The 26,260-nt window shown below is 33.4% G+C and overlaps 1 protein-coding gene and 1 long non-coding RNA gene across 23 annotated transcripts in view; one reads left to right on the top strand and one right to left on the bottom strand.

Moving 5' to 3' along the window:
* The window catches only part of LOC149080678 (uncharacterized), a 312,101-nt gene that overhangs the window by 97,916 nt on the left and 187,925 nt on the right, over window positions 1-26,260 (bottom strand). For 18 of the 21 annotated variants that reach the window (XM_089239891.1, XM_089239884.1, XM_089239883.1 and 15 more), the window contains 6 exons: window positions 25,123-25,219; window positions 17,636-17,864; window positions 17,198-17,449; window positions 13,363-13,435; window positions 5,420-5,626; window positions 1,183-1,299 (listed from right to left, as the gene is read on the bottom strand). In XM_089239891.1, the coding sequence (XP_089096017.1) occupies window positions 1,183-1,299; window positions 5,420-5,626; window positions 13,363-13,435; window positions 17,198-17,449; window positions 17,636-17,864; window positions 25,123-25,219 (975 nt within the window). The remainder of the gene's footprint in view (window positions 1-1,182; window positions 1,300-5,419; window positions 5,627-13,362; window positions 13,436-17,197; window positions 17,450-17,635; window positions 17,865-25,122; window positions 25,220-26,260) is intronic. The other 3 variants (XM_089239881.1, XM_089239877.1, XM_089239874.1) reach the window with 1 other exon arrangement.
* The window catches only part of LOC149080679 (uncharacterized), a 44,163-nt gene continuing 26,019 nt past the window's right edge, over window positions 8,117-26,260 (top strand). Inside the window, exons 1-2 of one of the 2 annotated variants that reach the window (XR_016193616.1) lie at window positions 8,117-8,638; window positions 18,905-18,955. This is a non-coding gene — a long non-coding RNA (uncharacterized LOC149080679). The remainder of the gene's footprint in view (window positions 8,639-18,904; window positions 18,956-26,260) is intronic. The other variant, XR_016193615.1, reaches the window with a different exon arrangement.

The following is a 26,260-nucleotide window of genomic DNA, read 5'->3' on the forward strand; positions in this document are numbered from 1 at the left end:
AAAACTTGCAGCCATATCTATGACACACAGCCTGTTCCTAATTTTTTTGATCAAACATTACCTAACTTTTATAATCAAACATCATCCTCCTTTACTAAGTTTCAATAAAGTCATTTTATTGAGAATGAAAAATGATGTTTTTTTAGTTTGAATATTCCAGAAATTTTATATTTGCCAACTAAATAGACAACAAAATTTATTTTGTGGGTAATTATTAATTTCATTACAATAAATGAAAAACAAATATGAATAGTGACTGTCTTGCCTGAAGGATAAAAACATCAGATCAACGAAATATATGACAAACTTCTCATTTCAGTTTAAGTAAGTTTTTCAAAAAAATAACAAAAGTTTAAACTTTTGTTACAGCAAGAAAATGGTGACCTTTTACTTTTGTATAACATGTTTTTTTCCCTCAATTTTTTGCTATGATTCCTTGTAAAATGTTCCCATGTATTGGAAAAAAATTTTTGTCATATAAAATTTATATGATAAATTCTTTGTAGGCATACAAATCTAGCAACATTAAAATTAATATGACAACCATAAATATTTTTATGGGAATTGAATTACATTTTATCATGTATAAATAGACTTTCATTTTTATAATTGCTTTTTTAATTTTGTTACTGTATTTTAGAGAAATACATGACATCCATATTTGTTATGGGCATCTTTTTCTCAGCCACCTCATTGGGCATTTTGCCTGTTGTAGCCAGGGTCATGGTGTGTCGCCCTGGGGCAGACTTTTCCTTGGGGCTTCTTGAAAGGGTTATTGTTATGCAAAACAAATGTAAACTTTTGTAGGGCCCCAATGCTACTCAGGGCCCAGGGGCAGTGCCCCAGCCTAATTATGGCCCTGGTTGTGGCCTTGTATTTGTATATAAAAGTGGTCTCATAATTATGACTTGCATGATATAAATTGTTGCATAAACATAGAACCAAGTTAAACCATACAGGATATCAATTACCATCTGACTATTTTTAAAATTTCCGAGTGAAAGGGAAAAATATTATCCTATTTCAGATAACATTCTCATTAACAAATATATGCATATGTGTGTGTGAGAATCAAGTACTAGAAAACACTTTCTGATATCTGAGTACCAGATGAGAGTATTTTCTCTATATTCTCATATGATGCTCATAGAAAAATTGAAACATAAATATCATCTAAACTACCATGAATTCCTTCTGCTCTCACTTCAGACTCATCTTTTGTTGCCTCTTCTATGTTTGCACATTCTTTAATAATATCAATTCTGTTTATTTTAACAAGTCCTTTTTTCAATTCTTTGCCTGCAGTAAAAAAAAGTCATTAGTTTTAGTGCAATAAATTAAAAATGTCAAAAATACTATTTTTGATTTTATGCACACTACCAGGGCCATAGTGTGCCTTTCCAGGACCCCGGGGCAGACTTTTCTTTGGGGCCCCTTCTTGAAAGATTATTATTATGCAAAATAAGTGTAAATTTTTTGGGCCCCCCCCTGTTCTGATTGGGACCCTGGGGCAGTGTCCGGTTGCCCAAGCCTAGTTATGGCCCTGCACACTACAGAATTATATTTTTTGCTCAGAGAATTATTCAATACAAGAACGCAAAGCCATTTAGAAGAGTATCAACCATCATAATGAATAGACAATATGGCCAATATATATTCAATGGCCAGTCAAATTTCTGTACCCCTTTAATGTCTCTCAGAGACCATGCTGTGCACCTTCCTATGGAAAAAAACCTATCCTATTTGGTTGGAAAAAAAAAACCTATCCTATTTGGTTGAAAAAAAAAACCAACAAAGCAAATCATCTGCTTTGTCTCCAATAAAAAATATGTGGGAATTTAATAGTGATAGTTGATGCATTATGATAAATTGCCATCAAATTTTAATGAACTTTGGACATGGCTCATTACATTTTAGATGGCTATTCCACATAGGCCTAAAGTTATTGGAAATATTTTGGGGGAAAGAGGCTCAAACCTTGTATAGGTACTGTGTGACTGAGAAATATTGGAGTGGTGGGGGCTCAAGCTATGGGCCAGATATAAGTTTAGATCTATGCTATTCCATGCAGTGGTAGCTTCGGAAGAGGGTGAGAAGGCCCGTGCCTGATTTGGAAATTTTGAGTCACAAATTTTATTTTTCAATAAGATTTGATACCAACTGGATGTAAAATTGAATTATTTTTTGAATGAATTTGATAAATTTACATTTTTTTTTAAAACACTAATTTAAAAAGAGTGTCCCGTAAATATGTGTAATATGGTCATGATATAAGCAAAATTGGTGCTCACTGAGAGAAAGCTTTGGTAGCTAGATCATGCGAGGGAGAAAGAGGATAGTGGGCTACACTGCTTGTTATACTCAGGGCCAGACCAGACAGGTGCAAAGGGTGCGGCTGCATTGTGCTGATAAATTTTTGAGGCCATAAAAAGGGATAAAAATATTTTGATTACATTTTGACTTCATCTTCTTAGAAATATTTTAATAAAAATTCAGTTCAAGATTGGGAACCTTTAACATTCAGACATTGAACCATTTTCCTAGGGTTTTTATAGACCCCCCACAATCCAAGAAGAGTGATGCATGTGCATGTAGTGCCCTGGACACTGGACCGGGAGGGGAAGCTAAATTCTTCTTTTAACCACATATTCAAAATTACATGAAGGAGGTGCTTTAAAATTACATAATGTGTGCTTAACCAGCTGAAAGATTATCCAGTTGAGGCCCTGGTTAGATAATCATTTTTCAGCCCTGACAACCTCAACCTTTAAGTGCCTGGGGAAAAGATACTCACAATTTTCTTGCTGGGCAGCAGACACTGTTGTGTATTTTTATTGCAGAATGGCTTTTTTATGACCAGCAAATAGTAGTTTGATAGTCATTCTTGGGAGCCAATTTTGAACCTGCTAAGCACCAGGGTACCCATGGACAGTGGAGTATTGAGAAACCCTTGTTCAAAGGGCCACAAAGCTTTTTGTACCGGGCTGCAAAATACTTGAGCCCGTCCCTGGTTATACTACTTCTGGAGCCTCGAGGAAAAAGTGCCTATGGATGCTTCCATCTATCCTTTAAATTTCAGTATCATATTGAAAGAAGACTGAATGAATGAACGCCAGGGTCTCTGCCACCGGACTTATCCCGTTGCCGAGATCTCTCCCAGCCCAGCTTCGTGGCAGAGTCTGGAACAAAGTGAGTGTGTGCACCTAACAGTCTGAGTGTGTAGCTAGTGTTGTGTATGATATTTCAGTGCTGCCATCTATACTTCAAATTGTGAGTGAAGTGTAATGATTGAATATTTGTAACGTTGTAGGCCTGTTGCTCTCTGTGGCGAGACTTTTTAACGGGGAGATCGGCTCGCATTCACGCCTTGAAGTTGGGAACCACAGAAAACCAACTTCAGCTGACCACCACTGTGGGGTTCGAACCCGGATCCTCGCATCTCCAGTCCGTCACTATAACCACTCGACCATCACAGCAGCATGAAAGAAGACTGTAAATCTCCTCAATTTGTGATGAACAAATTCATATCAACTGCTGAAGCTAAAAAATGATTTTCAACATTGAAAAATATCAGTTGCATTCACTGCAAAAATTATTCATGTCAATATTGCAGTGATAGAACATCATTGTTTTAAAATGGTGTAGATGTACAGACAATACAATTAATAATTTGACTAACAAAAATAGGTGATTACCCATATCCAGGACCCCACAGGCATAAACTTGCATTAGTCCCATGGACTCGAGTTACCCTCTAATATATACCACCATCCCCATGATACCTATAGGAATATTGAGTTTGAGCACTTCTAATATTCCCAAAACATGGCAATGTCCAGGAACAAATTTTGAGGTGAAAGGGGCCCTGGACAAAGCAGAAATTAGGAGGACCCCCCCCCCCCCGACAACTAAAGTCAAACATGTTTGGTTAGTCAGTGAATATATAGAGTGATTCAAAACTCAATGTACAAACTTTTTGGAGAGATAAAAAACACAAAAACAAAACAGAATCACATAGGAATGTATGACCGGAAACTCCAACCTGATCAGCTGGAGGATAAACAAATATGCAGAAATGACAAGCCAATAATGGGTGGAAAAACTCTTTATTTAGCTATACTTTACACAAAGACACAGTACGTGTACACATTAAGTTTCACAACAAGTGCTCAAAGTTCTTACCATCCTCGTCTTAAGAATCTCTGTAGCAGCTACAAATGCTTGCGAAATGCCGGGTATTTTTAAAACAATCAATAAGTTGCTATAGTGAAGCATGCATAACTGTGGATAGTAAGATTTTTGAGCACTTGTTGTGAAACTTAATGTGTACACACACTGGCTTTGTGTAATGTATTGCTAAATAAAGAGATTTTCCAACCATTATAGGCTTGTCATTTCTGCATATTTGTTTATCCTCCAACTGATCAGGTTTGGTTTTCAGTCATACATTCCATTGTGATTCTGTTTTGTTTTTGTGTTTTCAACCTCCCCTAAAAGTTTGTACATTGAGTTTTGAATCACCCTGTATATTGTTTAAACTTTCGGGCCCCCAATATAATGAGACCAACCTGGACAAATGCCTCACTTGCCTATGTAGAAATTGGGCCCTGCCCTATTCATAATAAAATGTAAAACAATTTTTGTGCCCCAGAATTTTGTGGCAAGCTGCCACTGACTCCATGATAACTAATTTAAATATATTTCATCACTCCCAATAAAACCTTGGTGTATGCAGCAAGTGATAACAGAAGAAGACACAAATAACACTTAATGCATTGCCATAAATGTGTATCATTTCAAAATAATAACTTTGGTTTTGTGTTGTTTAATTTGCATAACCTGAAAAATTGCAGCTGCACTCTTTTTGTCTTACGTGTTTTATAGATAGTATAGTGCACATTATATTATATAAATTCACACGCAATAAAATGACATGAACTTATTTCTATCATTCTTCTTTCTCAAAATTTTATAAGAATATGTGATAAGGAAAACTATCTTTCTCTTATTAACCCTTACTGCGGCAATCCCAAGATATCTCATGTTCTTAAAACCTTCTCATTCTAACCCTTTCAGCTCCAAAGGAAATTTTTACCCGTAATTTAAATTTTTTAACAGTACCATCAATGAATTATAAATTTTAGTCGGAAAATAAATGGTTTTGTTTTATGGCATGGCAGAAGGAACAAAGTCACTTTTGATAATTTTCTGTGACAAGATCCTTGAAATCTAATTGTTTTTATATGTATGCAGAAAATATTTATTTTTAAATAAATATGACACCATAAAAGGCAAATAATTAATTTTTTGAAAAATCAACAATGTAGATTCAGAGTAAAATGTTTGACTGCTTTTTAAATTTTTAAAGTTTCAATGTACAAAGTGTGATCACGAATGTATTTGAAATGAAACAGATTACCTGCTGCTCTGCTACCAAACTTCTTGCACCATACATGAAGCATACTCAGAGCTTGTTCAGAAATACTTTGTGGATGTCTAGCTTTCGCAGAACTTATATCAGTTTGAGAAACTCCAAGTTCATGAGCCAATATCACCCAATCCTTGTCTAACTCTCGAGCAATATCTGAGAGGAGCAAGTCCACATGATATGGTTCCTGATGCAATTCTGTGTACAAGGTTAGAACAACTTATATAAAATTGAAATTGGATAAAAAATTTCAGTAAATACATTGCTCAATTAAAATAAGCATTTGTTATGATTTGAATAACGTCATTCATTTCCATTGCAATATTTAGTGATATTGTCATGATAATAATAATAGTCTGTGTGAGTAGAACTTTATAAGCTTAGTAATAAAACTTCCAGATTGTTTGCATCAAAGTTGCAAAGTTAATGAAAACAGGCACTTTTTGACTTCTCTAAACTTGATCTGTTGAGAGTATAAGACATGAGAGCCCACAATACAATATCCACAGAAAATCTCTTCACATCCCTCAGTCAACAACGTGCTTTCTAATGTTATTACCTGCTCAGACCTGTAGTTTATCTGTGCACAGAATTTTGACATCTCAAGGGAATGACAAAACAACATGCCATGACACATAATATAGTAAATTTCTTCTGCACTGTAAAAAAATAAAAATAAACTGCATTGGAAAGCACTTTTAACCAAGTACAGCCACACACATGTGCAACTTAAAGGAAACATTGTCAGTCAATGTGAATGTATAATTCCTATAGCAGGCAAACATTTTTCATTGACTGTATATATCAATGAAGGATTCCCTCAACCCAGGTTATGAGAAAAGAGCAAAACAATGAAGTAAAATTGAGAAACGATTGAATAAAAATACAATTAAATATTATTAATATGCATCCTACATTAATTCTCGCCTAATTAACTTTATTTCTATCAATGCATGCCACTCATAGTTAGAATAATAGATGGCAGCATAACACAGTAATAAACTTCGCATTAGGTTTACAACACGTACACACACATTCCAACATGTAGCAATTCGTTAAAAATTCGCAGAGAATGGGGAATGCGGACGAGGTCCATGTGTGGTTCAGTAGCAGAGTAGTAATTCTCACCTCTCTTCTGCAGAGAGATCTAAATTTTTCACCTGAATGACATTAGCAATAATGTATTTGAACCTCTGTGAAAACCCCTCTGATACAACACAAATACTTTTTGGAATAACCTATCTCAATATTATCATCTATCTTGAAATTAATTGAAACACTAATTAAAGACAGGATTTGCTCTATTTAAAATAACAATAAATTATTTTCTAAAAATCAGCATGGTTTTCTCCCTAATAGAAACAAAGAATCTGCTCTTTTAAACTTTTCTGAATACGTCTACAGGAATATTGATAATGATAATGTCATTTTTCTTGACATAAGAAAAGCATTTGACAGTGTAAATCATACAATATTGTTATCAAAACTGTATTCCTATGGAATAAGGGGCAATGCTTTTGATTTTCTCAAATCATATCTCACCAACAGAACTCAAAAAGTCAAATGCAATAATTATTTAAGTAATGCCATGGAGTTTATCAGAGGAGTCCCACAAGGATCTAATTTAGGACCATTATTATTTATAATTTTTATCAATGATCTCTGTAATTTGAATATTAAAGGTAAAATCATCACATTTGCTGATGATACTGTACTCAGAAGATGACCTCCCAACACTTATCAACAATATAAATACTGACCTAATAATAGTTCATAATTGGTTCATTGCTAATGATTTCTTAATCAAAGTCTCCAAAAGTAAATTTATCAACTTTTCTTTACAAAATATTCCATTTATTGCCTACGACATAATTTTGCGTGAACCAATTTGTACTGTTAATAATTCATGTAACTGTCAATGTATAGAGCAAATATATACCATAAAATACCTTGGTATTTATATTGATCAAAATTAAAAATGGCTCTCACATTGTAATAACTTAAAAGCAAAACTCTGTTTCATTATTTACAAATTGTACAATCTGAAACCATATGTAAACCAATCTTTTTTGTTAACGTATTATCATTCAATGTTCTAATCACACTTACTTTATGGTCTGCCACTCTGGGGTAGTGACTATCTTACCACTATTGCTCCCTTAATTTCCTTACAAACTTACAAAACAAAGCTATTAGCATTTTGATGGGAAATTACATCACTCTCTCAAATGAACTTTTTCTACATCTAAATATCCTACCCTTAAGGCATTTATATTTTTTTAGATCCATACTTATAATCAAGAAAAAACAGTTCGCTTTACCTTTGAATTCGTCACGAACATCCAATAGACATAATTTCATATACTCTCTGCCTTTAGTTCATAAAAATATTCTCAAAAAACATTTTAGCTTCCTCATTCCTAAATTTTATAATAGCCTTCCAAATGATCTTATACAGCCATCCACATTTTCAATTTTCAAAAACCTTCTAAAACAATACTTATTTCAAATTGTCAATATTGAAAACTACTTCATCCTCAAATTCACACTCCCTTCTTTGCTACAGATTGACTTCCCGCTCCAATAACTTCATTGTAACAGCCAGTATGGGACCTAAATGTCTCCTTGGTGGTTTTCATTAATCAAACGTAATATTTTTATTAACCTTATATTAATTAATAAATTGATTTGATGTTAACCTTTATTAGAACCTTTATGAAGGACACTTCATTTGTAATTCTAATACATTTTCAACAACAGATGACTTGATGTTAGTTAAGAGTTTTAATAATCATTCTTTGCTAAAAACAAGGTAGAAAAATAGTGACTCATGAAGCTTCAAATACTTTAAACTTCGTGACTCGTACCAAGCTGGAGAGAAAAACAATCTTATTTTTGTATCTTGCAATTTGATGCTCTCATAAACAGTTTCTTTTTAATGCTGCAGTTGCACCAGAAAAATAAAATACACAAGGTAAAGTGACATGAATGGTTCAGCAATTGAGCGCAAGAAGAGCAGAAATACTTTATAGTGTTATACCACTACCTCCTATATACAAAGCCCCTGCACATGTCACAGCTGACGTGGTCACATGACTATCCAAAGGCAGACGACCGAGGGGAAGGAAGAAACCAGCTGTGGCGATGCTGTGTGATATTTCGGATACCGCGTGGTTATGAAAGAAATATGAATTTATCTTGAATTCCAGAGTAAGTATATTTTGAATTTTTTGTTAAATTAATCGTTGAACTTGTATATTCTGAAATGAATTTCAGACAACACAGTTGCTTGTTTAAAACATTATTTGTTTTTATAAGTACTGTATTACTTGCAATAGGCCTACCTTGAGGAGTTTCCGACGTTTTAATGTGGTGAAAAAGTATAGTCTAGTAGAAATATCGTTAAAAATGTCATTTAACCATAGATTTATTTCAAATTTACTATCCATATTTTTTTTTTTTAATAATAACGTGATCCACAAGTATTCCCAAGGGATCAGTATGATCCGTCCAGGGAATTTGTTAGTGTTAGTAAACATCCATGCCCGAACCGGGATGATGATTTTGATTATATATGCTATCATGTGATAGTACAAAGCTTCATATATCTCTAATACTTAATATTTTTTTAAACTTTCAAAAAAGAATGCATTAAAATTAAAAAATAAATTTTTTTAGAACCCAAAGTATTTATAAATGGATCTCGTATCTAAAAATAGATTCTCATATTCCTTGAAAATCAATATTTCTAATTCTTTATTCATAGAAATTACAAATATTGCTGGATTGTTTATTTTGAATGACTTGAAACATATAAAACATTTTCACAACATAAAAATTTTATAAAATAATAAAATAAATCATATATAGGCAGGACAGTCATTTCAACTTTTTCCAGGGGGACGGGGGCAAAGAGCATGCACTCAATGAATATATATATATTTGTATATATAAATGCCATATCCAGTGTATTTTTCAAAGCCAAGAGGAGGCAAGCGCCACCCTCTGATCCCCCCCAAATGATGGGCCTGTATATAGGCCTATAATAAATAATATACATACATAAAATATATATAAAATAAAATCTATATGATATATAATAAAAAATAAATGAAATAATATAATAAATATATATAATAAGTTTTATAAAAATTTTATGAACATTTTACAACATTATAAAAATTGGGATATTATATACGAGCGTATAATATCAATTTTTCATGGCTACATCATTACCTATTCCTGATACCTTTATGTGAATAGTTATAATTCATACTATACTTTTAATTTCTATTGAAGTTTTATACACTTCTATCCTGCCTCCAGAGAAATTCTTTCATGCAGTTCAGGTTAAGAACCTCTGCTGTAAGCTATGACTTTCAACTAAAATTGTTCATAGATTTTAAGATTCACAACATTTTATAATTTATAACTTAAAATGTGAAATTTAATTTTTTTTTTAAGTGTTGTGTTACCTTTCAAGTGCGTGAAATTATTGCAAAAAGAGGAATGATGCACCCAAGACTTCTAAGTTGGAAAAAAATTAATTAAATGCAAATGAACCTATAGATTCTGAAAGTATTGGAAATTCATGTCCAAGTAATGTAAAAGAAAAGAAAACTACAGACACTTTTATAATAGTCGAATTGTGTTATAACAAACTCGAAGAGACCGGAGAAAGCGCTTTGTAATAACAAAATTTCATTGTAAAATAATTCCAAGTTTTTCCATTGTTCCTATAAACTTACCTGGGAGATTAGAGAAGTGTTTGTTAAAATGAGATTTTTGTTATAACGTTTTTCGTTAAAACGGGATTTGACTGTATTTAAGCGTGCTATATTTTTTAAAAAGTTAATCTGCAAGTAAATTAACATGAACATTTATTTTTTAAATCAAGTTATTTTGTATACAATAAAAAAACATGTTTGTAGTGTGATGAGTGTGCAGTTGTAAAAAATTTTTTCTGAAGTATTTTTTTATTTCAGTGCTGCAGAAATAGGCATATTGCTAACTTTTAATGAATATTATGAATAAAAGCATATGTTATATGAAATTTAGGAGTAGCGTGCGCATCTCTCTTCGGATAATACTGCAGTTGTTTTTTTTTTCCAAATTGGCATTGGAATACTTAATTACACAGAATTATTCCAAAATTTAGGTTTCCAGGAGAGTGAAATGAGATTGTCTACAAATACAGAATTCAGATTTACGTAAAAAATTCATACTTTAATACCAAAAAGGAAACGCCTACGTAAACAACCTATTATGAGCATATTGCAAGCTTAATAGAGTTAATAAATATAAATAACAGAAATACAGCATATTTCTATAAGTAAATAGGCCATTTTTAATTTTAGCAGAAGCATCTCTTCGGCTACTAATAGATGAATAAATCTAATTTTAAAAAAATTTCCAATTAAGGTTGGAACAAATTAATGTACATAAATTATGGAAATTCGGTTTCCAAGTATAATAAAGTTATTCGGAAATATGAAATTCAGATTTAAGTAAAAAGAAATCTATACGTCTAAAACAGTGTTTCCCAAAGTGGGCGATGGAAGCTACGGCTGTAACATTGTATCCTACGGGTTCGCTTGAGTTAAGGGGGGGGGGGGGTTTGAGAGAAAAAAATTTCTGTAAAAGGGGGCGATGGAACAAAAAGTTTGGGAAACTATGGTCTAAATCTCTAAAAGAAGAAAAAATTGTACGAGATTAACTCTTGAGCTAACGCTCCTGTAAGGGGTGTTTCTAGCAATACCATAAACCAGACTCTGCCTTCGGGTAGGTGACGTCACAAACGGTCCTGAGGCTTTGTATATAGGAGGTTGTGGTTATACTCTAAGCTCAGTAACAAAATTCAGTGGATAGACAAAATTTGCATTTTTCCATAGGATGTGCTTTTTTTCACATTATGGAAACCCTAACTAAAAAGATCCAAGCTAAAACTAATTTTGCTCCTATAAACTGTAAAAACAATGTTTTACATCTAAATTCTAATAACATGTCCAATTTAATTTGTAAGTTCTCCTTTTGACACAGTTTTAAATAGCTCTTCCCTCCAAAAGTGTACTAAATTGTGTCACTGATAAGCACATATTATTTTATGTATTTTTCACTTTTCTTTGAAGTAGTTACAGGTTTTAGAATTTTTTTTTTCTAAAATTCCTTTTACAATTTTTGTTATCTTTGAAATGATCAATTCTGTTCTTAAAAGTGTTCAGGTATTTTCAACTTCATCTCAATTAATTCATCTTATTTTTGTGAATAATTGCAATTATTCACAAAATTCTGAATTTTCACTTGTGACTACACAAGTGAATACAAGCAGCAAGAGTAAAAGACATGTCAGTATACTGTGATTACCAAAAACAACAATAGAATAAATATTGGATTTATTTGTTAAGTTATTGAGTATTTTAGCTATATTGTCTTTGTTTTGATTTAAGAAAAAAGAGATCATATTGCAAAAAAATTTACACACACAGATGCCATTGACTTTTTTTAAAAGTCTGTGATTGAAAGAGAACCTATTTGGTGAAATAATCTTTTAAAATTGTTTCCTTTGGACCTTGGAGAACTTAATCTTATAAATTTTTTTCCAATTCATAATGGACTGGTACTGCCAAGCCCTCAGACAAAACTGCAGACTTTTTCAGACTAAAATCACTTTTATTCATGGAAAAAATTAAACAAGTCACTTTTTGAAGGGAGGAAAGAATATTATATATATATAATACAGAACCCTGACCTCTTGAGACTACAGTGGAAATTTGTTTACGAGCTTAATTCGTTCCATTAATGTGCTCGTTATTTGAATCAAACTTCCCTATAGGAAATAATGGAAACTGATAATTCATTCCACAATTATTCATTCACATAAAAATGACTAATAAAAATGGCATTCGATCAATAATTAAACACAATAATAATAATAATGTATAATACAATAGAATATACATTATATAAATAACACCATAAATAAACATACAATACGATAATGTTTACAAACATGATTGACTATTAACTTACTCTAAACGACGAGAGAGAGGAGGACTATCATTTAGGGTGATTTGCAGACTCCTTGTTGTTTGTAAACTTATTCTGTGTGACTTTCAAAAAGAGCCTTATCCAATTACACTTGCTTTTGCTTCCTTTTTAGGATTTCTAGGAAATGGTAAATTGCAGTATTCATTTGACAGATTCATTGCTCGCACACAGCTACAGTTTTATTTGGGTCTGGGGTGGTTCTTTTCCACAGAGTGTCGCACAGATTCTCACAATCTACACACCTTTCTAATCTCATTTTATATGAGGACATCTCCTTACTTCTCCCTTCTTTAGATCAGATACCGTCCATAAACTCTTGCTGGCTCGCGCAAAAGAGATCCATCACTTCATCTATCGTCAACTCGTGGACATTTTTCACCACTAGTTCTTGAATGCCATCCTCATGCACGCCCAGTCCATGGTATTCCCCCAAGCACAATCTCTTCGACAAGTAGTGGCTCCTGTTCATGAGATAGCCCTTCAAAGTCACATTCAATAATGCAAATCTGCCTACAGTTTTCTCCAAGCAGAATTTGAAAAAAAAAAAACTTCAAGCACACGTGAAAATATTATTTTTCGCAATTTGATAAGGCAAAAGCAAAAAATCATCAGTTGTGATAATTTTTGCTCGTAATGGAAATCATCGCTTGTTAACAGAGTCAAAATTTGTTCAAAATTTTTGCTTGTTATGCAAATTGCTCATTAACTAAACCACTTGTTAAGCGAAGTTCCACTGCATATTTTATATCTGACAAAAGTTATTTAAAAATCAAACATTAAAACCAAAATTTATTTAATATTCATTTCTCAACTATTGAAAAAATTCATTCAAGGGAATCAGTTGTATCTTGAAATTTTAAATGTGTAGAAAAAATTATGTAAGCTACCTGATCTACTGACTTGTTCTTCATCACTCCTCTCTACAGTAATGATTCCAAGATGATCTTGTTTGAAACTTGACTATAATTTAATAGAATATTATGCATAGTGAATAGTAATTTATTGTAGTTTAATTAAAAAATACAACATTCAGAAATAAATTTTTCTCACTCAAAACATTTTTCATGAACAGAGAGAAAGTTTGTTAGCTCTAAAATTTTGAATTTGAGTAAATTTTTTACATGGAAATGATTTCAAATTAAGAAATTGTCAAACATTCCACTCAATTTTGTTGAATGTGTACTAAAATCACTACTAAAACACAAAAGAAACTTTATTAGGAAGGTAATACAGGATTTAAAAGATTAAAACAATTATGACTTGTTCTCTGAATAATATTATATGTCCATGCATTTTAGCAGTTATCTTTTATAAGTAGGTGGTATTTTGCATTTTTCCCATTCTATCTAATAAATTCTTTTAAAATATTTTTGTGATAATGTATCATTCAACATGGTTTCAAACAACGCTTACATTCATAGATACAGTTAGATTTTAAAACACAAGTATAAGATATCGTCCCTCTTATGTCATAGACATGAATGTGCAAATTTTCACTTTTTGAGTTTATAAGCAGGTTGGATAACTTATTTTGCTATCTAAGTTTTGCCAGAAACGAAAATGTACATCCCACATAGAAAAACATGCTATGCAACATTTTAGGAAATTGACATCCGACATGGATAGAGTAAACATTCAAACGTCATTTCCCAATTTTCTGAAAATAGCACATTCATGTTTCTGGGGGGGGGGGGGGTGATCTACATTTTTGAAAAAAATTATATAATTATTTAAACTCATTTAAATTCTTTATGATCGCATCAAAAAAGTGACAAGGCAAAAGTTCTCAAGTGAAAAAAATGACACTCTGAATAAGAATGATACCACTGAATAAGAATGAGAAAATAATAAATTAGGAAGTCTAGATGACGACTCATTTAAAGCCTTCTATGTTTAACACATGCCATTACAAACATGCCTACCAAAAGTACAGTTTGTAAACCTTTTATATATTCTGTATATGTGTAGACTGTTGCTAAACTGTTTTTTCACATGCAATGCCATCTTAATGCATGGGCCCACCCAGACACAGCCCGGGGACCTATAGAGAAGAGGGGCTTCACAAAAATGAGATCTGGTTAAAATTTTCTAGAATTTACCAGGTAGGGACTCAGAAAAACCACTTTGCCCGGTGACCCCATGTTCCCCTTCAGGGCCAGTCTTATGCCTAGTTGTGCCCGGTGCAAAAACAGTAGTCAGCGCCCCCCTCCCCCAGGCGAAAATCCAGAGTTATGTGTTAGTGAATTTTTGCTAGTCATTACTGTCCCGTATTTTACGGGACAGATTCATTCTACCATATTATCAGAGTCTTGGTGTGGTGATCATCCCCATCCCTTCTCGCACACCACTTGGTTGGATATCAAGGGACGAAGAAGTCCCCTTCTACAGCGGACACACATAATTTATCCAAATTTTTTTTGCCCTTTCACTTCGGATTTGACGCCCTTCTAGAGCACACCCAGTACCACTGAGTTGCCCCTGGGTGAACTAATAGGAAAGTCTGGCGAGTCGGACTTTCGGGGGTGCTAAAGTGCATGGGTTTTCTCATGTGAGCACATTTTTGTTTCTCCTCGTATGACAGGTAGGAACGTGACCCAAGTGCCATCCTTATTTAAAATGGTCAGCTAATCGTATGTTTTAATTCATTCGTTTTTTAAATATTTTTTTAGAAATACTGTACTGCATTGAGATTCGATTCCGGATTTTTAATAAAAGTAATACAAGTCGGTAAAAAAAGAGGCATGAAAGGCTTTCTGGCTCAAAATATTTCCCACATCAGAAGACACCTTCAATTCTTATAATACTCCCCACAACAGAGGAAAACACTTTTGTTCTTGTTAGTATAAAAATTAGAGGAATTGCCCTCGCGGTCACCCATCATTTTTATTTTTTACTGCACAAAAACAGAGAAAGAAATTGTTTCTCCTCCCTCCCAAAATCTCCTGCAGGGGTAAACGTAAAGAACTCGAGAGAGAGTGTGTATTTTTATCTGACCAAAATCGAATGTACTGTACGTATATAGGTGCACTGCCCATCGATTATTTTCTTTTCGAAAAATAACCGTAATATTATACGTAATATTATATACACTCAAACCTTTTGTTTTTTTTTTGAAAAAAAAATTCTCATCTCGGTCATTTTTCATGTATATCTTAGTTTTTTTTATAAATAAATATCTTGAAGATAATTTTTCTAGTAATGTATATTAAACGCGTTTCGGCGCCCCTTCCCATTTGGCGCCCGGTGCAATTGCACCGGTCGCACTGCCCTAAGACCGCCCCTGTTCCCCTTAGACAGCCCTGTTCATATGAAATATATTTACCTTCCAGGTTGTTAGGCTATGGCCCTGAACAGAGTGACCATTTCAAATATCCCTATTTTTGAGCAGTTCCCAAAAATTTATAGGAAGTTGAAAAGAATATAACTAGAAAACAACACTCAAAAAGTTTTAGTAAAAAAAATCAGTGCATTTCTATATGTGCTCTTTTTGTTGTCTGGATGAAAAATGGCCCAATGACCATATCATGTTGAAGCATGCACCACACATTGATTCTGACATTGTTTCTTTGTAATTCGAAAATTTCATGGTGATTTTCTGAGCTCCAAATTTGGCGATTGTGCTTAGTAACCTTGTTAGACACATGAAATGTTGCTTCATCTGCGAAAATGATCGTGCAGAGGAAATCAGGTTCGCCATCTATGAGAGTTAACATCTCTACAGAATAATGTGCACCTTCTTCTATGGTAGCATCATGGGTAGAGATACAGGGAGGGGGCAATACATCAAAGGTAGAGCCGACTGATCTAATGTATACACCTATGTATGAACTAACAATCATCATGATGCCCCCAATCATCATCGTGCCCCCCCCCCAGACTTTAAAGTCTATCTCCACCTATGGGTGGTACCATTTTTCAATTTTTCTCTTTGTTTGTTTGCAACAATGTCAGAATACATAATGATGGTTTCAGAAAATTTGTAGCTAAACTCACAGAATTGGGCAGCTAAACTTTTTTAATATCTCCATCTTATATGTGACATTGCTGATACTTAATCACTGTTTGAAATTAGGAACATTTAATCTGCACACCCAGTATATACATCAGGATATGATTGACTGCCTCTTTGCTTCATTTCAGTATTAGGACCCAACTACAGCTCACTTTCATTATCTTTCATTAAGATTTTATATTTCTAAGCACACAACCACTATATGCTATGTTTAAATATTTCATAGCACCAAAATAGATCAAAAAGAGGATACAATGCACGGTTAATGCCAAGATGTGAGACTGAGGAAAAAACGACCCCCAACAACTAATCACCATCAGTCTTTATAGGCAGTCAATTAGAGTCATACATTTCTAGACAAACCAGTCATTATAACTCTTTTGCACCTGATCAAACCTCAGACATAAGTAACAATTTGGCAGGATCATGCTTTTCTCACTTGTTCCAGAGACATACATGTTATTGAACTTCTAAAGATGTCTGCCACAAATGTGAGCAAAACATCAGGATGTAAATATCCTAGACATGGTCTAACAGCCTGAAAGTTGATTACATTTACATTTCATTGAATTCTGGCACAGAAACCAATATAATATATATATAATTAAATTTTTTCATATAGTTTACTCTCACCATAAGATACAACAATAGCAACTAATGAAACAGGAAAGCAAATGCTTTTTAAATGCTTTAGAAAATAATTTTCTTACCTCAGATATCTCTGGTAATGCTATATTAAGATTGCACACTGGAATTTGAGGTGCTTCACCTCTGCCAACTTTTGGCTCTCGCATAAAAGCTACACGACCAACTGGCTCCCCATGTTGATCTTTCATTCTTATATTGAATGGCAAGCGATTTTCATGAAATGCTTGAAACGTTAATTTAAGTTGCTCCCCAGAGTTAGTCACAGGTAACAAGTTTCCAGCAAATTCCAGGTACTGTAGTTTATCTTCTAGAACCTAAAAAATATTTTGTCACAAAAAAAGTTAATGCCAGAATTACACAAAATAGAGAATTTTACTTCAAAATATCATACTTTAATCCTTAATAATTATAAAAATCAAACTATAACTTATTTTTATTCACTGTATTATAACAAAATTCTGTATTATAACAAATATCTAACAAAATTTAAAAAAATAAACCTCAACGTCTCTGCTTTTTGCAATTTCTGTAAAATGCTCTTGTGTTTCTAATGTTTTATCTTCTTTGTCATCAGACATACAGAACACCCTCATTTGAGCTTCATTTGAATAATTTCTTTTAGCAAATACAACAAACTTTGCCATAAATGGTACATGAATTGCTTCCTGATAAAGTTCTGTTGCAAATCGTGTTGCTTCATTAAGTTGCCTGCAGTCCATTAGCCAAAATCTAAAAGAAAAGTAAATTCAAAACAATAAAAATATATAAATCTATTACAGATAAACAGTATTAAAATGTTTAAAATCTTTATTTCATGAAACCTTTGATCAAACAGATAATATGAAATCAAATATAAAATAATGTTAATTAATGTTAATTAATTTTTCAGTCGAAATTCGTTTACCATAATATTGTGTAACAAAGCTACAGTTTACATAGTTTTGAAAGTTAAGTTTAACTTATGAGCAGCATTATATCTATGAATTTCATTTCTAATTATTAAGGAAAACTTGAATTGGAAGTTAAACAAACAATATTTACTTCCATTTCAATATCAGTACTTTTTAGTTTATAAATGAAAATCATGTGTGGAACCCAATCATACAGTGGAACCCAGTTTATATGACTTTCTCATTCTTACAAAGTTTAGGTTTGATTCATCTTTATACATTTTAATGTTGAAATATTTCAGTTATCCATCATGCAACTTCAATTATACAGCATTTTCATTTCAACTCAACCTCCAAATTCCAGTGAAGAAATAATTTCTATCAATAGATTTATATATATGTATGTATTTTTTTTTCGCAAGTGGCATAAAAATGTCACTGAAATAATCCTATGTGAATGTTGTCACCACAAAAGCATTCATCAGGCTGATGACCATTTTAACTTTTCATTTGTGGCATATATTTCAGAAAAATGCATTAGAAACAAAAAATTTTACCGGTTCAAAATTTTGAGCATTCTATCAATAAAAAAATGAAATGAATGAGAGGCTAATGAATTAAATTTGGCTTTCACGAAAAAGAAACATTAGTTTTTCTCATTACATGAATATTCGTCTGATCACAAATATTGCATGTTTCAGTTGCTCGAACTGGGTTTGGGCCACACACGTAATGGGGTTAAAGTGAGCACAAAAATGGGTTGTTTATTATCTCTAAGATCTCTAAAAATATATACAAATGAAATAATTGGAATTTTTCAAAGGTCAACCATACTAGATGTTCCTTTTGAGTTTTTTTCTGTTTGTGCTTTGTTTTCAGCCTTATTCCTGGAGAGTTGAAAAATCCATGGAGACGTTTGAGAGGATACAGGTATGCTAATAAGAGACATGTACAATATCAGTTTGTTCTTCTATTTCCAGTAGAATTTCCTTTGGTTGTGGTGTCTTGCTAGCCGGCTGTGTTGAATCAGCTTTTCTCAATGTTGAGAAAACAAGAAAAGCCTCTTCACTGAAACGTAAAATTAAATTTCGGGAAATTTCGGCCAGAATTCTGGACCAATGAAAAAGTGGAACTTGCGAAAGAATTGAATATCCTCCTTAGTCATCATTGAAGATGGTTGTACAAAGACCTAAACCATCGAATATAAACAATCTAATTAGAAACTAAGAGAACCTAGTTGCTTTGTTAACAGAAATTTTTTATTAAGCCTTAAGAAGGGTCAAAAGGTCACTAAGAGCTGCATAGTGTATATTTCCTTTTCGTTTCTCTGCCTCTCACATGTGTATATGTTACTGCCAAAGAGCTTGAAATCAGCACATTCACGAACTGGCCAGCCCACTTGGTTGTGCCAATGTTTGAATTTCTGGCTTTTGCTGGGCTATGGCCTACCCCTATGTATTGATACCTAAGATATCCTGATTGATCATTAGGGTAGCCATAGATAGCTATAATTATCACAAAAAAATAGGACAATAGGGCAATCACTAAGAATCACAGGGATAGAAATTGTTATGAAAATTGTGTAAATAGTCATTATTTTATCATGTATTATGTCTTTTTTTTGCCTGTAAATAATCATTAATAAATTTCTCTGTAAATCTCGCCAAATTGATGGCAAATTTAACAAGTCTGGTGACAGCAATAATTTGGTGATGGCATAGCACCAAGAGAAATGTAAAGATCAGGTGAGACTGATTGAGATTAGTCTAGATCAGTGGTTCTCAACCTTTGGAAGCCAGCGGCTGGTTTCATTCATTTCTGTAAGTGGAAGACCCAGTCAAAAACATGATTAATGGAACATGAATTGGGGGGAAATGATATGACAAATCAGTCACGGCCCGGCAGTTGAGAAACACTCGTCTAGATGGTTTTGTTTTCCTTTATAGTTGCACTGCCTCCACAGATCTAAGAGTTTGTTGAATTTTAGTTGGAACTCGAGGTCTTATTTGTTGGTCGCTCTCTCTGTGCTTAGTGTGTTTCATTGAAATCGCTGCTTGTGAATACATGTAATGGCTGTTCTGTAAGATAAATTTGTGTTGTCTATGAAATTGCTTTGTGCTTTGCCATCTCAAGTGCTTGTGAGATAAATTATCCGGAACAATATATAAGGGCCTGACAAAAGCCCTAAATTTAGATATTAGCTGGGTCAACTGGATTTCGGGCTTTGGCAGTAACATACACAAAAAGGAAATTGTAAAAAAAAATACAAGATAGAATTTATGCTAGAGTGAAATAGAACCTATGCAGTGGGTCATCATCTGGGGGAAACCCTATGCATGGTTCGAAAAGAGTAGGCATTTCTGAAGGGTGGCTATGCCTAATTGCACTAAAAATGACAACCCTTGTTCCATGATGCCTGTCTTCTCAAAAACATATTGGACAAAAAAATGGAATGAAAAATGAGAAAAATATATTCAAGAAATACATTATTTGAAAATATTCAGAGCTTCAGATTATAAGAAAAATGAAGCATGAGAAAAATATATACAAGATTGCAAAATATGCAGAAATATTACAGGGAATTTTTAAAAAAACTACAAAAAATAAATTAAAAAATCCAAAATATAATAAAAAATGAGTAAAAAAAACACAGGACATACCTCAAGAAATGGGATACATTTGTGATGTTTTGATCCTCATTCTTAAGGTATGTCCGGAGATAATTACTACATTTTGGATTTCTTAATTTATTTTTTGTAATTTTTGAAAAAATTCCCTGTAATTTCTGCATATTTTGTAATTTTGTAAATATTTTTCTCATGCTTCAATTTGCTTATAACCTGAAACTCTGTATATTTTCAAATAATGTATTTCCTCAATATATTTTTCTCATTTTCTATTCCATTTTTTCATCCAACATGTTTTTGAGAAGGCAGGCATCGGGACCTAGGGTTGGAATTTTTAGTGCTATTAGGCATAGCCAGAAATGCCTACTCTTTTTGGAACATGCATGGAGTTCTACCTCATGATGACCCAATGCATATGTTCTATTTCACTCTTGTATTGTTTGTTTTCTTTCTCTCTTTTTGTTTCAAATAATTTCCTTTTCGTGTGTGTGTGTGTATATAAACTGAAGAGCCAAAAAAACTGGTACAGGCATACGTATGCAAATAAAGAGATATGGAACCAATCAGAGTACGGCGTTGCGGTCGGCAACGCCTATATAACACAACAAGTGTCTGGCATAGTTGTTAGATCGGTTACTGCTGCTACAATGGCAGGTTATCGAGATTTAAGTGAGTTTGAACGTGGTGTTATAGTCGGCGCACGAGAGATGGGACATAGCATCTCCAAGGTAGCGATGAAATTTGGATTTTCACGTACGACCATTTCACGAGTGTACCGTGAATATTGGGAATCCGGTAAAAAATTAAATCTACGACATCGCTGTGGCCGGAAAAAGATCATGCAAGAGCGGGACCAACGATGACTGAGGAGAATCATTAAATGTGACAGACGTGCAACCCTTCCGCAAATTGCTGCAGATTTCAATGCTAGGCCATCAACAAGTGTCAGCGTACGAACCATTCAATGAAACATCATCGATATGGGCTTTCGGAGCCGAAGGCCCACTCGTGTACCCTTGATGACTACACGACACAAAGCTTTACGCCTCGCCTGGGCCTGACAACACTGACATTGGACTGTTGAGGACTGAAAACACGTTGCCTGGTCTGACGAGTCTCGGTTCCAATTGCTTCGAGCTGATGGACGTGTACGGGTATGGAGACAACCTCATGAATCCACGGACCCTACATGTCAACAGGGGACTGTTCAAGCTGGTGGAGGCTCTGTGATGTTATGGGGCGTGTGCAGTTGGCTTGATATGGGACCCCTGATACGTTTAGATACGACTCTGACAGGTGACAGGTACGTAAGCATCCTGTCTGATCACCTGCACCCATTCATGTCCATTGTGCATTCCGACGGACTTGGACAATTTCAGCAGGACAATGCGACACCCCACACGTCCAGAATTGCTACAAAGTGGCTCCAGGAACACTCTTCTGACTTTAGACACTTCCGCTGGTCACCAAAATCCCCCAGACATGAACATTATTGAACATATCTGGGATGCCTTGCAACGTGCTGTTCAGAAGAGATCTCCACCCCCCTTACCCCTACGGATTATTGGACAGCCCTGCAGGATTCATGGTGTCAAATACCTCCAGCACTACTTCAGACATTAATCGAGTCCATGCCACGTCGTGTTGCGGCACTTCTGCGTGCTCGCGGGGCCCTACACGATATTAGGCAGGTTACCAGTTTTTTTTGGCTCTTCAGTGTATATATATACACACACACACGAAAAGGAAAAAAAAATTTTTTTTTGAATGAACAAGTGAGCAGCGCCAGTACTTTTGTCATTTAAAAAGCTATTTTAGCTATTTCTTCATTCTCTATCTTCATATCTCTAGATTTACACACCACAATTTTTGTTCTTTACACACATATGTATACAGAGTGCGCAAAAAGTTCGTAGAAACTTTAAAACTTCATAAAAACTGGAAAAATAACCAAAATAAAACACAATTTGCAGGGTTAGCATTGCTAGGTCGCTACCTGATACAGACGTTCGGGAAAGGCAAAATCATTAGCAGGCATTGCAGGTTCCCATGGCTTCCTCGGTTTCCAGATTAGACACCGGCAGACCTCTGGTTATGGCGATATTTGAAATCCCGGGTGTATGGATCTGGTCCATCCAATCTGTCGGAACTGAAAGATGCGATCTGCCGAGAGGTGTCATGTATATATCTGGACCTGCTGCACTCTGCCATTGCTGGATTTATGACTCACTTGCAATGTGTTATCTCCGGTGGTGGTGGTCATGTGGAACACATACTGCTGTAATAAATGACATGGAGACATTCTGTTTGTTATTTGTGTATCTTTTCTTTGAATTGTGTGCGTCAGCGCCACCTATCGGCTGTTTTTTAATTATTTTTTCCTGTCTTAAAAAAATTCCAGTGACCTAGCCATGCTAACCCTGCAAACCGTTTTTTATTTTGGTTATTTTTCTGGTTTTTATGAATTTTTGAAGTTCCACAGAGAGAGAGACTTTTTGCCCACCCTGTGTATATATATACAGGGTGATCAGCGAATAAGCCCTTATTTCAAAATTAAATATCTCTACAACAAAGATCAATAGAATTATGCGGTAAACGGTACATTTATTAGCAAAACTGTAAGAATGTTGTACAGAAATTTCGAAAATTTAGTTTTTTTTCTAATTTTTTAAAATTAAAAAAAAACAAAACAAAACTGGAGATTTTGGGGTTCCGAAAATCCTCACTTGTGCAAAGAGAAACCACTGTATTCGCCCAAAGTTACTGCATGGGCTGCGGTATGCGCCATGTATGCTGACAAATTGTTCCAAAATTGTAACGTAACGTTCAGTAGTAATCGTTTCTCGCACGAAGAAGGGGCCGATAATGCCTCTGGCGCATACCGCAGCCCATGCAGTAACTTTAGGTGAATGCAGTGGTTTCTCTTCACACAAATGAGGATTTTCTGGAATTATTTTTCTTTTTTCTGGGGAAATTTTTTTTAAATAAATAAAATAAAATATGCATATACATATATAACCTATTGTTTGTAAGAAAATCTTTGAAAAAAGTTGAAAATTTTTTCTTTCTTCATCTTCAAAAAATATCTTAAGGATCCTCAAGATTCAAGTGAAGGTTATGCTATCCCAATAATGATTTTTTTTTTGTTGTATAATGAATCTCACTACAGCGATACTCAATATAAGGAAAAATCCCTCTAACAATGATATTTTTTCAAATCAATTTTACCTGTTATACAATAAAATTTTATTGTATAACAGGATAAGGATTTTTTAAATTTTATTTTCATGATTCTTTCTCAAGTAGCTTGCATATTCAGACTAATTTTCAAGAGAATGTGAAAGGGAAATAAAAGAGCATTGAGTGGGGGAAGTGTTTACTCTAACTTGAAGCTCAGTTTCAGATGTGAATTTTTTGCATTTATACGCAACTTTGACATGGCTTCTTGTAGATCATATAAACAAGATTCTACTGTATTTCAATATTTCAGTATGCATTTCAATATTTTTCAAACTATGAATAACATAGTTTTTTCTTTTTCCCTATTGTCAGACAAGTTGTAAAGGGGGTTAAAAATGTTTCAAAAGAGGAACTGAAAATTCTATTTATTTTTTTTATGTATAAATGCATGACATCAAAACTTTATATTTACTTTATATTGAATGGGTTTTATAAAATGGAGATATTTTGTCGCTTAAATATTATTTATTCATAATACATGCGTTTTAGTTGTGTTTTTCGTAAAAAATTTATTGTTTTTTTTTTAAATAAAAAATTTGTTCTTTCTTTAGAGATAAATAAACTAATTATACACAGTTCAATTTCTAGCTAGGTCAATGGCCTGTTTGACTGTTGAATATTATACTGCATTGTATTGCAAAGAAATAATGTTTGTTAGACAGCTTCTACAGTTTTTGAAGAAATATGTAAATGCTATTACTGATACAGCTTTTGGAGTCAAAGAATTAAAAATATATATTATAGAATATTAATGACTGAATACATTAAAAAATATAAAATAATTATGAGATCAGGGTGCCCCAGAACTCTACCTCTTGGAAATGAGAGGAGTATAAATAAAGACAAACATTTTTTCCAAGACAACTCAGGTTTGCAACCTATTTATTCGAGGGATATGTGCATTAACCCTTTTTCTCACAAGTCGCCAAAATATGACAAACTCGCTTGTATCATGAGCAGTGACAGGGAAATTTATTCCTTCCGGTCACAGACAATTATAGAGGAAAAAAATATTGTCCTTTTTCTCTCTAAAAATATCCCCTGTGCTTGGAGAAAATATTTTTCCTCACTTTATTCCGAGCATTTAACACCTTTTTTGACACTAGTGGTCTCAATTCCATGTTATTAACCCCTCATATATGTTAGAAGTAGAGCTCTAAAATATTGTGTTTATATATATACCTAAATATATGCCATATAAATATTAGGTGGCATTCTATTTATACTGACCTTGCTGACACAGTAGTAGTGAAAGAGACACATTCATTAATGATTGTTAGTGAAGTTGAACCAGTGACATCTTCCCACTGTGCTTTTGATGAACCTGCTGGAAGAAGCAATAATTGGTTATTTCTTTATCATAGATTTGTGAAAAATGTTAAAAAATGTGCTACACTATAAAATCTAATGATTACATATAAGGTGTGTTTAGAAATTGTAACTGCTTGGCATACAAAATTAAGAGTTTAGCTGCTATTACTCCATAAATGGAACACTATTTTTGTATATAAACATATATTATATAAAAAATAATTTCAACATTATTGGTTTTTTAGGGTACAGTATATATATAGAAGCCATTTCAAAGTATGTTTGAAGTTCTCAAATTTTCAAGTCATTCTAAATTATTTAAACACAATTTTGAAGATTGGCATTTTTGGGTATTTTATCCATATTTCAATTAGAATTTGCACAAAAAATTCAATTTTAAGTCAATTAAAAATCATTTTCTGTGTCTTTACCGCTGAATATAACAAATGAAATTAATCAATTGGTTCTTTTATACTGTTATTTATATACATGATACAGAGGTTTAAAATTGCATGTTCTTTTTGTAGAACATTGATGTTTTAATGGAGTGGTACAGTCGAACTTGGTTAATTTGAATTCCAAAGTCACTGGAAAAAAGTTTGAATTAACCAATTAATCTATCCTGGATCCGTAAACTGACAACAAATTGCAACTTAATCACCAACATTCATGTAGGATAACAATTACCAATTATTAAAATTTCATCATCAGTTACAAAACTGTTTTCCAAATTTTAAAAATTTATAATTCACTGTTCTGGAATCGACATCACTGTAGAATTTCTTGACCATACTCAAAGCCAGATTTATGGAAAAAGTCACTGATCATCTGTTACAAAACTGTTTCCCAAATTTTGCTTATTATTCTTATGCTATCAAGGAACTATATTTTCATTAATGTACAGTATTACAAATTCATACTTCTCATACTATAAATGACGATTAAAAGATTCAAATTAAGTATAAACAGATTTTTAATGCATTCCAGTAATGCACTCCTCCGATGTTAAAATGAGCATTAAATTATCAGAGAAAGAGTAGAGAAAAACAGAATTTTC

The sequence above is a fragment of the Pholcus phalangioides genome, unplaced genomic scaffold (assembly GCF_987345545.1).
Source record: "Pholcus phalangioides strain wild (caught in Gottingen) unplaced genomic scaffold, Ppha-v1.0 ptg000011l_1, whole genome shotgun sequence".
Taxonomy (NCBI): Eukaryota; Metazoa; Arthropoda; class Arachnida; order Araneae; family Pholcidae; genus Pholcus; species Pholcus phalangioides.